The 14,654-nt window shown below is 32.2% G+C and overlaps 1 protein-coding gene across 1 annotated transcript in view; it reads left to right on the forward strand.

Moving 5' to 3' along the window:
* The window catches only part of LOC106683209 (zwei Ig domain protein zig-8), an 83,571-nt gene that overhangs the window by 41,361 nt on the left and 27,556 nt on the right, over positions 1-14,654 (forward strand). Inside the window, exon 3 of the mRNA XM_014424522.2 lies at positions 2,321-2,531. Within this exon, the coding sequence (XP_014280008.1) occupies positions 2,321-2,531 (211 nt within the window). The remainder of the gene's footprint in view (positions 1-2,320; positions 2,532-14,654) is intronic.

Raw genomic sequence — 14,654 nt, forward strand, 5'->3', positions numbered from 1 at the left:
TATACATGTTAAGATATAATCAAAAATGAAGGAAGAAATTATACAAAGAATCGTTTTGTATTTTCAGATATGATTTATTTATTATTTTTTCATGATTCCAAAGTAAAAAAAAAAATATTTATCGACTATCTTCGTATCCCATAATTAATATACAGCTTACACTAGTATAATTAAACATCAAGTTAAAAAGTGTATTAACACTTAGTTCACTAATTTATCAAATCCTAGGTCTAAACTATGTAGAAACCCCCAGGCTTTGGGGTTTGCGGGTTTGCATTGCACAATTTATATCAAACTAACAGAAAGTAATCACTGCTGACAACATAAATAATGATAGTGGATGGAGCTAATTTGGGTTGAATTCTGAAATTATATTGAAATATTACGGCGTAAAATTGAGGAAGATAGCGTCAAGACAGTTCCTATGCTTGTCATTGTAATTGAGTTAATTATAATATATATACTTTATCTATATTGGATGTCTTGGACTCAAATGCTATAAATCTATCTGTAATACAAGGGGACAAGATACTTTTCTTTTGCAGCATATGTACTGAACTGAATTTTAATTACTTCAATGTAATGAAAGTAAGCACTTTGTTTAAATTAGCTCTGTTCCTTTTCTTTTCTCTTTCTATTTTTAGAAAAAAAATGTTCCTCATTATAAAAAGATATAACGAATAAATTAATTGTAGCAGACTTGGGACTGAACTACAGAAATGAAATAATTATTACAATAAAGCTTAAATGCCGATACCACCATTCGCTTTCCACGTATAACCGTCCAGTGGTACTCGATCTAACCTAAATCTGCTAGATCAGTCTTGATATAATCCTCCCACCTACGTTTGGTATACCCCTCAAACGTTTACCTATTGGTGCAGTTACTAAACCTTAAAAGCTTATACGTCCATCTCGTACGCTGCAATGCTATATTCAGAATTATGTTTACTGGAAGTGTTGTGTAGCCTTCTAAATTACTCGAATGACTCCTCCTTTTTCGTTTTAAATATTTTGCGTAATATTTTATTATAAAAAGCCCTAAGGCTCTGTTCTTCCCTTTGTGTGAGAGACAAACAATCAACTACCAAGTTGATAAACAAGTTTTTCGAGCATTATTCAGAAACATTAGGCCAGTCAAATTAGGGATTGTTTGTTGCGAAAAGGGGGTAGTAGCATTTTTTCTCATATATATAATGGTACAAACATGTAAAAAAAATATGCTAACAAATTAAATTAAGGGAGAAATTTTGACAGTCAAAAAAACTTCAAAATGTAATTTTTTCGCGTAAAATTCATAACTAAAGATTTATAGCAATATAAATTAAAAAGTTTAAAATTCTTCTTCGAATAAGTTTTTTATTTGCAGTTACTGTTTTAAAGACCAAACCGATCTCATTTAGTGATTGAAAAATGAAATGAGAACAGCAATTACTTAAATGATATCGCGGTTAGAGGAAATTTGTACTGAAAAACTAACCCAAACTTTACATTAAAATATTATTATTAATTATCATTATTAATTAATTATGATATTATTCATTCTTTGTTTTTACAACATTTTAAATTATTATCACTAACAAAAGAAAAAAACAACTTTGATGTATATTCATACATAATGTATTATAATATTACTTTGTAGTCCATCAAATAAATTACTAATCAAGGTGAGTATATATGAAATTAGATCGTTGCGAAAATTTAGAGAAGGGTGCCACCATTTTATTTTTAAACATTTTTTATAAAAATGTCGAACCTGCATTCAATATGAGGAGATGGTCCGGGGGTGCGGGCAGTAATTACAAATTCAAATAAGATTTTGACTTATATAGCATTAGGTATCACATCTTCATTTTAATAATTTTGCCAGTATATATTTTCATGTTTCCCACTATATCATGTATATCGTTTTCTTTCAAATATTTCATTATGTTAATTTCATTATTCAAATGAACACTGTCTTGTTTTTTCTTTCCTAATATTTTCAGTATTTGTTATCTTTTTTGTACAATTTCTACGTTTGCTACATTATACTTTATCTCCTTTTAGTATCATCTTATATCCCTTTAATTTCTTCTTAAACTGTTTTTACTTTGTTTGATACCTACATATATTTTTTTTCTCCTTAAATTATAGTTATTTTCTCACTTTTTGATTTCAGCTCAGTTGAATTCCTGATAAAATAATTTTGACTTATTAGTATTTATCATTATTGACAGCACCCCCAATTATGTTTTCCTTATTGAAAAAGTGTTAGAGGACCACTGTTATTTTACATTTTTTCATTCAATTTGGAAAGTTCTAATACATTTTTCTTCAGGTGTCTTGGATCCGGAAGAGAGACTTGCACATCCTGACAGCCGCTCTCCTCACTTACACCAACGACCAACGGTTCCAGTCGCTGCACTCTGACGGCTCAGACGAATGGACACTCAAGATTGCTTCTCCACAGCTGAGGGACTCCGGTACATATGAGTGTCAAGTTTCTACTGAGCCAAAGATTTCACTCGCTTTCAAGCTCAATGTCGTCGGTAAGTACTCCAAGTAGAAAATTAGAAAATTAAGTATTTATCTATTAAATTAAATATATTTTCATAACTGAATAGGTTATAGAATTAAAAGCGATTTTGTGAGCTTAGTATTTATTACAACTCTCAATTCATTATCATTTAATTACGTTATAATATTTAAGAGAGTCCTCTAAATGAAAAACTTTATAAACTTATACACGAATTTTAACGAATAAAGAATCGTCTTAGTTCTGAAAAGCTGAATTCTGGGAAATAATTGTTCTACTCAAAAGCAATGAAAACTAAATTATTTCTGAAAAGATATTTCTATCCGGATACTTACCAAATCGATATATCAGCTTAAAAAAAACGGATACCGAAATTAAAATTTTTCTCTGATATCAATAACTTTTATGAATTTTGAACAATAAGGCACTTTACAATCTTTTATTCACTAAGAATTTGATATATTATATTTAACTGTTTTCCCCAAAAATACCAATATTTAATATCTTTAAAAGATAGTGATGTTAAAATGTGATTAATAAACTTCGAAGTACCTTGTAAGGTCTAATTGCTACACAGCATACCAATCAAATTACGATTGGACATATATACAATACATACTTTTTCATAATATGACAAAAAATCAATACTAGTCTACACGCTAAATACAAATATTTTTATTTTATTTAATTGACAAATTAATAAAATAAAAGTTCATAAATAACACAAAGAAAAAGTATTTAGAAGAATATAGTGAAAACATTAAAAACACTTATTGAGGTGAATTGTAACTGATATTAATAATTTTTTTTGTATTTATTCAGACATAAATAACTAACTTCTAAGCCATGTGATGTGCCATATTTCAGTTAAATTTTAATAATTTCAATCGGAAATCAATTTTTTTACAATTAATAATAAACGGCTGGGAGATGAAAAGATTACATTCTTCTTTATTCGAATATTCAGCTGCTGATGATGATAATAACTCCTTATAGATCGACACTTTAGGATATAATTTTAAATCTCTTAGTTCTCATTTAATGACTAGAGACGAAAGTAGCATCTTTAAGACACTATCTAAATATTATTATTATACAAATTATATTTTTCATTTACTGTAAATATTAATGATTCACTGAACGCAATTCAATGGAAAATAAATATACCTTGTATCTTTTGCTTTTGAGAACAAATGATAGATACTATAGAATTGTAACAAGCAGCTTTATTTTATATTCCAGAGAGCCGAAGATAAAACCCACTGATATCCAAACATAAGGACTAACGCGGCACGTGGAAGGAATGGGAATCAATGGAAACTGAGTCGGAAAGAAGGGATCGTATAGGGTTTTACCTTTCGGCGTTATGGTACGTGTAGAAATTGCAGGGGGTGAAATTTTCCCGAAAATATTGTTTTAAATACTGTTTCTATTATGCACCAATTATAAATTATATATTTCCAAACTCGGTACATATACTCCCTCTCTTTATAAATGCATATATATATATATATATATATATTCTTTTTTTCGATCGGCTCTTTGGCTGTACAAACCTTTTCGATATTTGGCCGTCCAAACCAGCCTTCTCCACATCTGTCTGTCTTAAGCTACTTACTGCTTTCTAATTTGCTGCATGTAGTAAGTAAGCAATAAACCATCATTTTGGAATGACCCTAGTAAACAGGTGTGCGTAAGAAGGATAATCAAGTTTATCAAACAATATTTGGTGAGAAAATAGTTCTAATGAATATTTGTTGCGCTTACCTGTAATTTTATGCTGCACTACTTTTTAAAGTTTTAACTCGTTTAACATTTGGAAATCTCATTTTAAAAAATATCAAAAGATTGATATACATTGAATGTAAATTCGTGGCATAAATTATAATTTTAAAACAATGTAAGGATAGAAAATTAATTTTAAAATCATTAAAATATCATTGACCTTAAGTTTAATAAGGAAAAACATGGTTGTGTTCAGCCTTCAATGGATAATATATAAATCAAAGTTGAAATATTTTGTTCTCGGTTTTAGCCGACGTATAGACTATTTCAGTATAGGTTGTTATTCAAATTTGAGGATTCAAAGGAAATAATACTTAATGTTTATAGTTTTTAATTCAATTTTCGAGAATGTTTTCTCTATTTTCGATCAATGCTCAAACATTTTGTTGTGAATTTCATACTTTTCCCATCGGAGGAACTAAAGCTCAAAGTTTGAGACAATTGAAAATTTTTGAATTCAAAGAGTTCGTATGAGAACAAAGATACAATTAGTAGTGATAATATTTATTTTGGTTAATCTACTACTAAGTACTAACCTACTATAATAGGAGGAAAGTTGTACAAACAAATGGTACATTAAATTTCCCTAATTAATGTCTTTCATATAAATTAATTGAAACCGTGATAATTAATACTAATTCATTATTTTTTTAGTATTTCTTTTCATAAACAAATTATTTGAAAGCACTATTTATTTACAATTTTTGTAACTTAACAAGTTTTCTACAAGTTAAACCTCACCTTTCAAATAATACTTTTACACAACTTACTAAGCCATATTGTTTTTTAACTTTTGGCTCATTAATTTTAAAAACTTTAATTTTTGATTAAAACTACACTATCCATTATTAGATAAGCAAATTATCTAACAACTTTTAATCTATAATTTGTTTATCTAATAGTGGATAGTGTAGTTTTAATCTAAAATTAAAGTTTTTAAAATTATTAAGTTCTAAAAAAAATAGGGTGATTTTGACTTGAATTTGATAACCTGGGCAAAATAGCTGGTAAAACATTTTTTTTTAATTTTGATGTGAGGTGTGAATTAATATTTAAGACTGGTCTTGAGGATGGCCGGATTGACCGAAACGTTGGACTACTGATATAATAGAGAACGTTGAGACTTAATAAGGGTATCTTTTGATTTATTTAATTAATAATTAACTTTAAAAGATAAAATAATGACTAGTAATTAAGTTGAATAATTCATTATGCTTCATATTAAACAAACGTGATTCAACCCCCCAAAAAAAGTAGATTAATCTCTATAATAGTATAACTTATCGTAATTATAATTTTAACCAATAGGATAAGGGTTGTAAGCCACAATGAAAACTTCTCCAGTTAGTACTGAAAAATTCATACCAACTCAGCATAAAAAGTTGAGCTTCTGGAGCTCTTGGAATTTTCACTAAGCATCTCATTTCTGTTGCGGTCTATATAAATTATATATTAGGTACAAAGTCTGGTATTTTTTTTTTTTTATTCCTAACTTCCACCCTTTTTGACTTTTATTCCTTTGGGCTTTCTTTAGCTCCATAAAGTACTGCCTTCCGTTCGACTTTCTTGAAAAAACGCTATGTGAAGTCACCTGACTAATCTCTTTTCCCAGAGCAGTCCAACCGAACCGTAACTTTATTTTCTATTTATAAAGTCAGAAGTAATGGTTTCCTATTTTGGTTATTGATTTGATCATTCACTTGTTTGTAATACCATATTCAATAGCTAGTATTTTGGACATGCACTCTAATTTTTTTTTTAAATAAAATACATTACTGACTTCGTGTTGGATGTTTTTTTTTTTTTAATTTATTTATTGCTATTTACAGCTGTACATAATAATATATTTAGTAAATTTGATCTCAGTTAAATTGGGGTGTTACAAGCGTGTGGAGAAACTACCCATTGGTACCACTCTAATGACTTGTTACATTAGCAGGTCTCGTGGCCATCTTCTATTCAAGCGCCTCGGGGGATTGTCAGGAATGGAAGAGGAAGCAAGGTTAGAAACTAGTGGGTTCGGATGGTTATGGAGTTTGTAATGGAAGGAGTGATACCTGGTTTGGGTTAGATCAGTTACATATAGAACATTAAGGTCTTTATGGATGATTGTTGGATGTTTAAATTCATTTTTTTTAAGGAAGAAGTATTCACTATTATTCAAACATTTTTTCAGATTACTCTTAGAAACCAAGATAAATCGATAAAAATAAATATATTTCATGACTTAAAAAAAAAAACGGGACACCTAGGTGACACATTATTTAATACGTAGAAGTATTTATCGTTGAAAATGATGACAAAAAAGATGAAACCTCATCACCGTTGCCCAATCTACAGGTAAAAACTGAAATTTTAAACATATTTAATTGAGGGACAAAGGTGTCCTCTGCAGAATTTTTTTAAAGTAATACTTTATTCATTCATGCTGCCCAAATACATCGGATTGCTACATTACTCGGCATACTGATCAATCCGTGACTAGACAAATATAAGTTACATATTTTTACATGATATAATATAATAGATAGATAACATTTTTTTTTCTTCCACAGTTTTCTTTTACAATTAATACCAGTCTACAAACTAACTACAAGTTTTTCGATTTATTCCTTTTTTTTTCTTTCCCTTCTATTTCACAACCCCAATTAAAATATTTAAAATAATAAAAAATAATAACTAAAACAACAAATAAGATATGCGATGCATGCATGCCATCCTACTTCTGGATAAACCCACATACTCATTAATTTCCATGCATGTGGTGGTGTATGATTCCCAGGGAGTCAAGTATTATATTTTCAGTCAACCTAGCCACGTCCTGGACATCAACCCCAAGCTCCTGCATGAAGCTCCTAGTTGTGCTGGGAATCGTTCCACGGGCTCCGAACTCGAGGCCTCTCACGTTGAAGTCTCGTTCTCCGAAGCCCTCACGGAACTTCTCCTTGAGGAAAGGGATACATTTATCGTAGATTTCCTTCTTTTCCCTATCTACCTTATTTGGCTGGTCAAGGTCATTATTTTCATATCTCACGGTGGGATCCAGAATGATTGCCGACATCCCCTTCTTAGGGAAAGCAACAATATCCGCATATCTTGTGGATCCATCCGTATCTACGCAGTAGACCTCGTCAAAGCAGGCAAAATCTCTTTCTTTTTGGAGCTTCATTAACTCGTATTTCACTCTATGATGTTAGCGTGTTATGAGGAGGGAGTTATTGGGACATTTCCCCAGCACATGTGCTGGTGTATCCGGCTCTCTGTTGCATTTGCGACAGAGGGACCCAACTTCTCTATCCTGTCCGCTGACACCTGGGACTCCACGTAGGGGTGCATAATTTATATTTAATTTCAGTGCATTGGACCATTCAGAGCCCGTAAGTATTTGTTTATTGTATATAAACCTATTTGCTCTAGGGGTCTCTTTGAAATGGCGTAGTCCAATGCCACCTGCAGTTAGCCCATTCCTCGAACGCATTTTTAGGTAGCGACTTTTGTAGAATTTTCACACTCCGATGCCCCTGATCAATGCCCAATCTATCGGCACATTCAGCGTTCTCAGCTGAACAATCGAAAGTGGACTGGAACAGAGCATCGGGTACATTTTACAGCCGCTGAGCAATGGACCAGCGTTGCAGGGGAGCCGCCCATTGGCAGCGGATCAAGCCTATCAAGCGGATCATGGATAATATACTAGAAAGAAAAAATCTTTCAAGTAAACTTCATCTATTTCAGGATCTCACAAAAATCAATTTTTAAATACCATACCAATAGACATTCTTCTCTAACATTTATTGCTTATACAAAGTTATACATCGAGTTCACAGATGCCATTAACACTCAATTGCATTGACATTTTTTATTAAAAAATTGCGAACTATCATTTCCATATCGTTGAAATATACATACCATCCACGGCTATCAAGATATTGATCAAACTACCAAATTTTTTTGTAAACAATCTTAATAAAAAACGATTTCTCTGGTCTAGAAGGTGTTTTTACATACTCTTTCCAACAGTTTACAATAGCCGTGAGAATCTTGGAAACTATTTATGGAAAACTTTTAACAACTTAAGTAAATACATTAACGAATAAAAGAAATCACCAGGAGCCGACAATCTTAATGTTATGGTCAGATGATATTGAACATTGATTGTTTGGTGAAAAAATTACTAGTTTCTTTATGTATTATTGGTAAAACGGGTCGATATTGAAAATTCAAAATGTGTACTTAACATTCTCGTGAATTTGATAAATCAACAACCGACCATCAAATAATGACCACTGTACTCATTACGCCGATAAAACAACTGTCTGCCGCCACCGAATAGTATGAGGCTTCTCCATCAAGAGATAAGCAACTGCATTGCAGGCTAGGCAACTAAGTTGTAAATCATTCATCACTCTGACTTTTAAAGCACTACTTTAACTGCTAGTCCATGGTAAAAACCAATTGCTTATGAAAAATTTTTATTGAATCAGTTTGTAAAAGTAAAATAATTAAAAACGGAAGCATTTACACATTTTCAGATACTATTGTGTTACAAAATTTTGATTATTCTAATATTAATATATAATTTTACATTCACGACCATAAATATTTGCTGAAATAAATTATACATTAATTCATGAATGAGGGGATCGACTGATGATATTGTAAAGCAAATATTTCTTTAAATCCAATGTTAATCATAAAGCAGTACTGCGTTTAGTACAAGAGCCGGGAAGAAAAAAAGGCAGTTATCTCACTCCAATTTTTGATTACTTTAATAAAAACAATGTATAATTAATAGTAAAAATTGATAAGTCTGCCAAGTATAGGTAGGGGGAATAAAAAATGGTGGCTGTTTCAATACCTTAAAAAACACTATTTTTTCATTCGGAGCTATATATTAAAAACTACCAACAGCACTAGAAAACCTAAGAGCACATTATTTAAAGAAGACTAAATCTGCTGAAATATTAGCCTTGAAAGAGCTATTTACGTTCAATAGTTCTCGAGATATAGTTTTTTAAAAAGTAAATTTCTACTGAAAGATTAGTAGTTAGTTAATTTATTTTGAGAAATCTATATCTCAGGAACTATGTGACGTACAGATATCTATTAGCACTCAAACTAAAGCTAGTTTAATGAGCTATAAAGTAGTTTATGATGTTTACCTTCGTAGGAATAGTATTTTTCATGATATTTGCTAAAATCAATTGATTTATAGTTATTCGGACAATAAGTTTGATTTATGAAAAATTTCATTTCAGAAACCATTTGACGTACAGATGTCAGCCAGCGCTCAAATTAAAGCTAGTTATATTTACTATAAAATAGTTAATAATGTTTATGTTTGTAGGACTAGTAGTTTTTATGATATTTGACAAAATAAACTCATAAAATGTTAATTACTAGTTGTTCGTATAAAATGTTGGATTTTTTAAAAAATATATCTCTAGATCCATAAGACGTACATGTCTGCCAACACTCAAAATAAAGGAAATTTGACTTACTATAAAGTAGTTTATGACACTTATCTTCGTAGGGGTAGTAGTTTTTATGATATTCACATATGAATATAAATTTGGCAAATGAAAATTTGTCTGAACAACTATAAATCAATTTATATTAGCAAATTTCATGAAAACTATTATTCCTACGAAGATAAACATCGTAAACTACTTTATAGCTAGCTCATTAAACTAGCTTTAATTTGAGTGGTAATAGATATCTGTACGTCAAATGGTTTTTGAGATATAGATTTTTCAAAATAAATTCACTAACTACTGATCTTTCAGTACGTACCATACAACATTTTTATGAAATGTCGCTTTTTAAAAAGCTATATCTCGAGAACTATTTAACGCAAATAACTCTTTTAGGGCTCATATTTTAGAAAATTTTCTCATCTTTAAATGACGTTCTCTTGTGTTGTTCCTATTTAAGATATAGAGCCCAGAATGAAAAATTAATTTTTTTTATCGCTTTCAAACAGCCGTCATTTTTTATTCCCCCTACCTATGCTTGGTAGACTCATCAATTTTGACTAGTAATTATACATAGTTTTCATCAAAGTAATACAAAATTGAGGTGAGATAACTGCCTTTTTTCTCCTATTGGGCTCTTGTACTACTTAAAGTTTTTAATCATGTGGGCTTTGAGGATAGATTCTAGATTCACAATGAAGATATTTAGTACATGAAGATTTTTCGTATGTGATATACACATATTATTGAGTCATTAGAATTTATAGAAAATATAATACACTTATATCGTCGTAAAATGAAATCGAAAACTTTTTGACTTATTACGTCCAGTTCCCTCCATTTGACACAAACCGGAACCACTAAGGGTAGAAGTTTTGTAACAAAAAAAAGATATATGAGGGAAGGTTTCTGAGAGACTATTATAAATGACTGAAAGTAGAATCCCATTTTCCGTGTGGTGGAACTGCCACGCGACGTGGCTAAAACATGTTTGATCCTCAGTGGACTTTTAAGAATATCCGACACAAGACACCATTCATTTCTTACAGTTACTGGTTTCTTTCAGTTTCTTTTCTAGAGATTCTCTAACCATCTTTCTATTTTCTCATTAGGAGAAAAATGTTACCATTTATTCTCTTATTGCTTTATATTTCATTTTGGAAATTATCAATTTTTAATTAATTTTTTTTAAAGATAAGATTCATCTCAATTTTTAGGTACCTGATTTTTTGAACCAGGGAGATCAAATACGAATACTATTCAATTGTTTTAATGAGCTTTTTAGCCATTCTAGTATTTTTGATGCAAAATATGTAGAAATGAAAAACTCCATATAACTGAAATGAATTTTTTTTTAATATTTGTTCTAATTGTAAATAAATACAAAAAACAAAGTTCATGAGTAAGATTGGCTGGTACATGTGAAGCAGACTTATAATTCAGAAGTGAAATAAATAGTGATGTTTTACACTAAACCGAAGTACAATTTCTCATTGCCTGATAAAGAACATTCAAATTTTAAAGCAGTTCATTTCATTGATAGTAGGTAATCAAACAAAAAATATTTAGAAACAGTAATTATGACACTGCAGAATATCGAAGTGCAAGTGGTAATAATATTTCCAATTGGATTGCTTATAATATATAAAAATTAACAGTGTTGTTAGTTTTCTATGCCTGTATTGTAATAGATTAATAACACAAATGCAGGTATAGAAAACTAAAAATACTGTTAATTTTAACTTTTTGGGGAAAAGTAGCAAAGAGGATTCATCAGTAATTAATTCATCAGCGAGTAACTATTTTTATTCTGGCAGCTCCGAAAAGCTTGCCACCTCGGAGAAAATGACGAAATTTAACTCCGATGTCCATTAAGCCTGTGATAGTGTACTGCAACAAAAAATTCTGAACCCACTAAATTTAATATGATTGTTCAGGAGGATTATGATAAACATAATGATGTAACGTGCTAGCACTCTGACAAACTTATTAAACAAATTTCAGTGCGAACGATGACATACGCTGATGGCGTGTGCATAATTTGAAGGTCCTTGACGTATATGAATGATTTTTCATCTTGTTAGAGAAAGCAGCAGTGATGAGATCAACGAAAATAAGATATATATTAGAGTATTTTCCAGTTGACAAATGTCTGGCTTACCTAACCATTAATGTTGGGTGATACACTTTTGGAAATTGATAGATTCAAGCACCTTAGATCAGCAGATATTACAAGTAATGAAATGAACAAGGGCCTGAAATCTTAAAACTTGTCGCCACAATTCTTCATGGTCATGGTCTTCTGCTGTACGCAACCACTTTCTACAAAGTTGCTCCAGTATAAAATACTCATCCGTTAATTTTTCAACAATGAAGTAGAATAATGAGAGAAAACCACTACTTTTCTTACTATCCACTTTTCAGAGTTGAAGTACTTCGAATAATATATAGTTCTATCAAGGATAACAATGAAAGGAGGATCAGACAGATATTTGTTTTCCAATCCCTCTAAAAAAAAAGAAAACAAAACATGAATTAATAAAACATAACAGCATTACGTAATAGGAAACATAAATCAAATTGAAAACAACCTTTTGACCTTTGAAGTGCTATGTATCGAGGCATTAGCTATTATTAAAACAACAATATGTCGTTTATTAAGGTTTTTCGCCATCTGTTCCTATACCTGTTCAGGTAAGAGCCTTTCGAGGAAACTTTTACTGCGTCCCTTGATATGTACATATCTGTGTTTAGTTTGTCACATACCCTTATTAGATCTACCAATACTTAAGTGTTACAGCAAAAACGATAGGTTTTGACGAAGAACCAGAATCAAATTAAGCAGGTGTTGGACCTTCCTGGACATGTCAAACTTTACCACCCCCTCTCGGGCCTGGTGGGGACGCCTACCTAGTGACCGTTCTGTCACCTATGGCCAATGATGGATTAGATTCAAAAATAAGATAACGCCCCAAAAGGGAAGTGGGAGAAAAGGGGCAAGAGAACTGGACCAGGAAAAAGGGCAGTGAGAGGGAAGACTTAGACGAGAGAGCACCAGGCTTGAGAGAGGAGAGAAGAAACAAGAACGAAGAGGGACAAGATGCACTTCGACCAGACGAAGTCATAAGAAGGGCCATGAGACCTGGGCATCCCGATTAAATCTCAAGACAGTACTTAGCGGAAGGTCTCCAAGTGAGTTACTTATCCTCAGACAGAACCATGGACTGGGTAACTAATATAGGGTCAGATTGGGTTATTGGGAATAAGCATCATTAGTACTCACATGATAGTTTGAGGAACCAAAATGAGATGGCATTTGAAAGTCAATGTTACAATGAAGTGATAAAATGTGTTCCCACCTTTTCTGATTTTCAGCTGGCAGTTCTGTGATATGACCAGTTAACATAGTGAATAATTTGAAAATCAAAGTGAAGTGTCTGCTAATAACAGCTTCTGGTGACTCCACGATTCGCAGGTGAGAGTCATTCTTTGTCAATAAATGTAGTGAGATTTTTATCTCAGGGATAATTGGGAACAGAATTTCCAACTTTTTTCACCTTATGTCAACAATAAAAAAAATGTTTTTGCCAAAATAATGACGTTTTCTGATTAATTGACTGTTGCAGTGACCAACTAGAAGCCACGAACATAAGATAGAAAGCAGGCTACACCTTCTTACACAAGTGATGACGTAACCCATGCAATCCACGATATTATAAGTGATAACATGATGTACCTGGCCGCTTCTCTGATCTACACGGTCCCTAAAACAGTACTCTTCAACTTCATCAAAAGGGTAAAACTGATATCAGTAAGTTGGGGGCAGGAAGACCTACTGATCTATCAAGTGAAGTTAAAAACACTCATTTAAAATGGTTGATAGCAAGGGCGAAAATGGGTTACCATTGTGATAAAGTATAGCTAAAAGAGCTTGTGCAGAAGTACATCAAAGCAACTGGAATAAATACAAGATTTTTCGATGGGAAACCAGGTGAAGATTGATGTCAAGCGTTCACGACTCATGAACACCAAGATTTCACTAAAAAACCAAAAGCATCTGCAAAAGGCTTGGAAACAAGCGAGAGATCCTTTTGTTGTCAATGAGTTCTTTGCTGATTTGAAGTCACTGTATGATGATAATTCTGTAAGAGACGATACTGTATTCATTTAATGGATCCAGATGAGAAAGTAGTCGTGCTCATTTACCCCCTACATTACGGGGTAATTGGGAATTTGTGGGGTAATAGAGAACGCGAAAAATTAGGGGATTTAAATAGCCAAGTTTTACTTTTGACAAGTAACATTGTTGAATGAGATGTTTATTAACAATTTCATGGTAATGGTAATGAGAAGGAGAAACATACATATTTCGTTCCCAATTACCCCAACTGACCCTGAAGTGTAAGACCTGGTAAAGCATGTCCGAATAGGGAATTAAAGACTCAGTAGGACACATTAACCAGATGGATTCTACAACGCCAATAAAGCTCAAAGCCCAAGAGGCCCCCAAAAAGTGGTAAGACTGATTTTGATATTTGATGTTCCGGATGCCCTATTTCAGTCTATATTCAGTTACGAAACCGAAATCGCGGCATGTGCTGATAGACTTGGGGTGGATAGGAGCAACCAAAGTGTGAGAGCTCTACGACAGTCGTTACGTGAGGAGGCTTTCGAAGAATGGGCCAGTTCCAAATGGCAGGGTATCGAAGTTCGCCATTTCAATGAGACCCCGAAAGCACATAGATATGTATGCGACAAGCAGGTACTCTCGGGGTCAGAATGGGCGAACCCCCTGAAACTTAATATCAATTACGCACCCCTGCGTGGAGTCCCAGGAGCCAGTGGACAGCAAGGAGAAGTTGGGTCCCTCTGTCGCA

This window comes from Halyomorpha halys, unplaced genomic scaffold (genome assembly GCF_000696795.3).
Source record: "Halyomorpha halys isolate HHAL.00 unplaced genomic scaffold, Hhal_1.1 Scaffold473.1, whole genome shotgun sequence".
NCBI classification, from domain to species: Eukaryota; Metazoa; Arthropoda; class Insecta; order Hemiptera; family Pentatomidae; genus Halyomorpha; species Halyomorpha halys.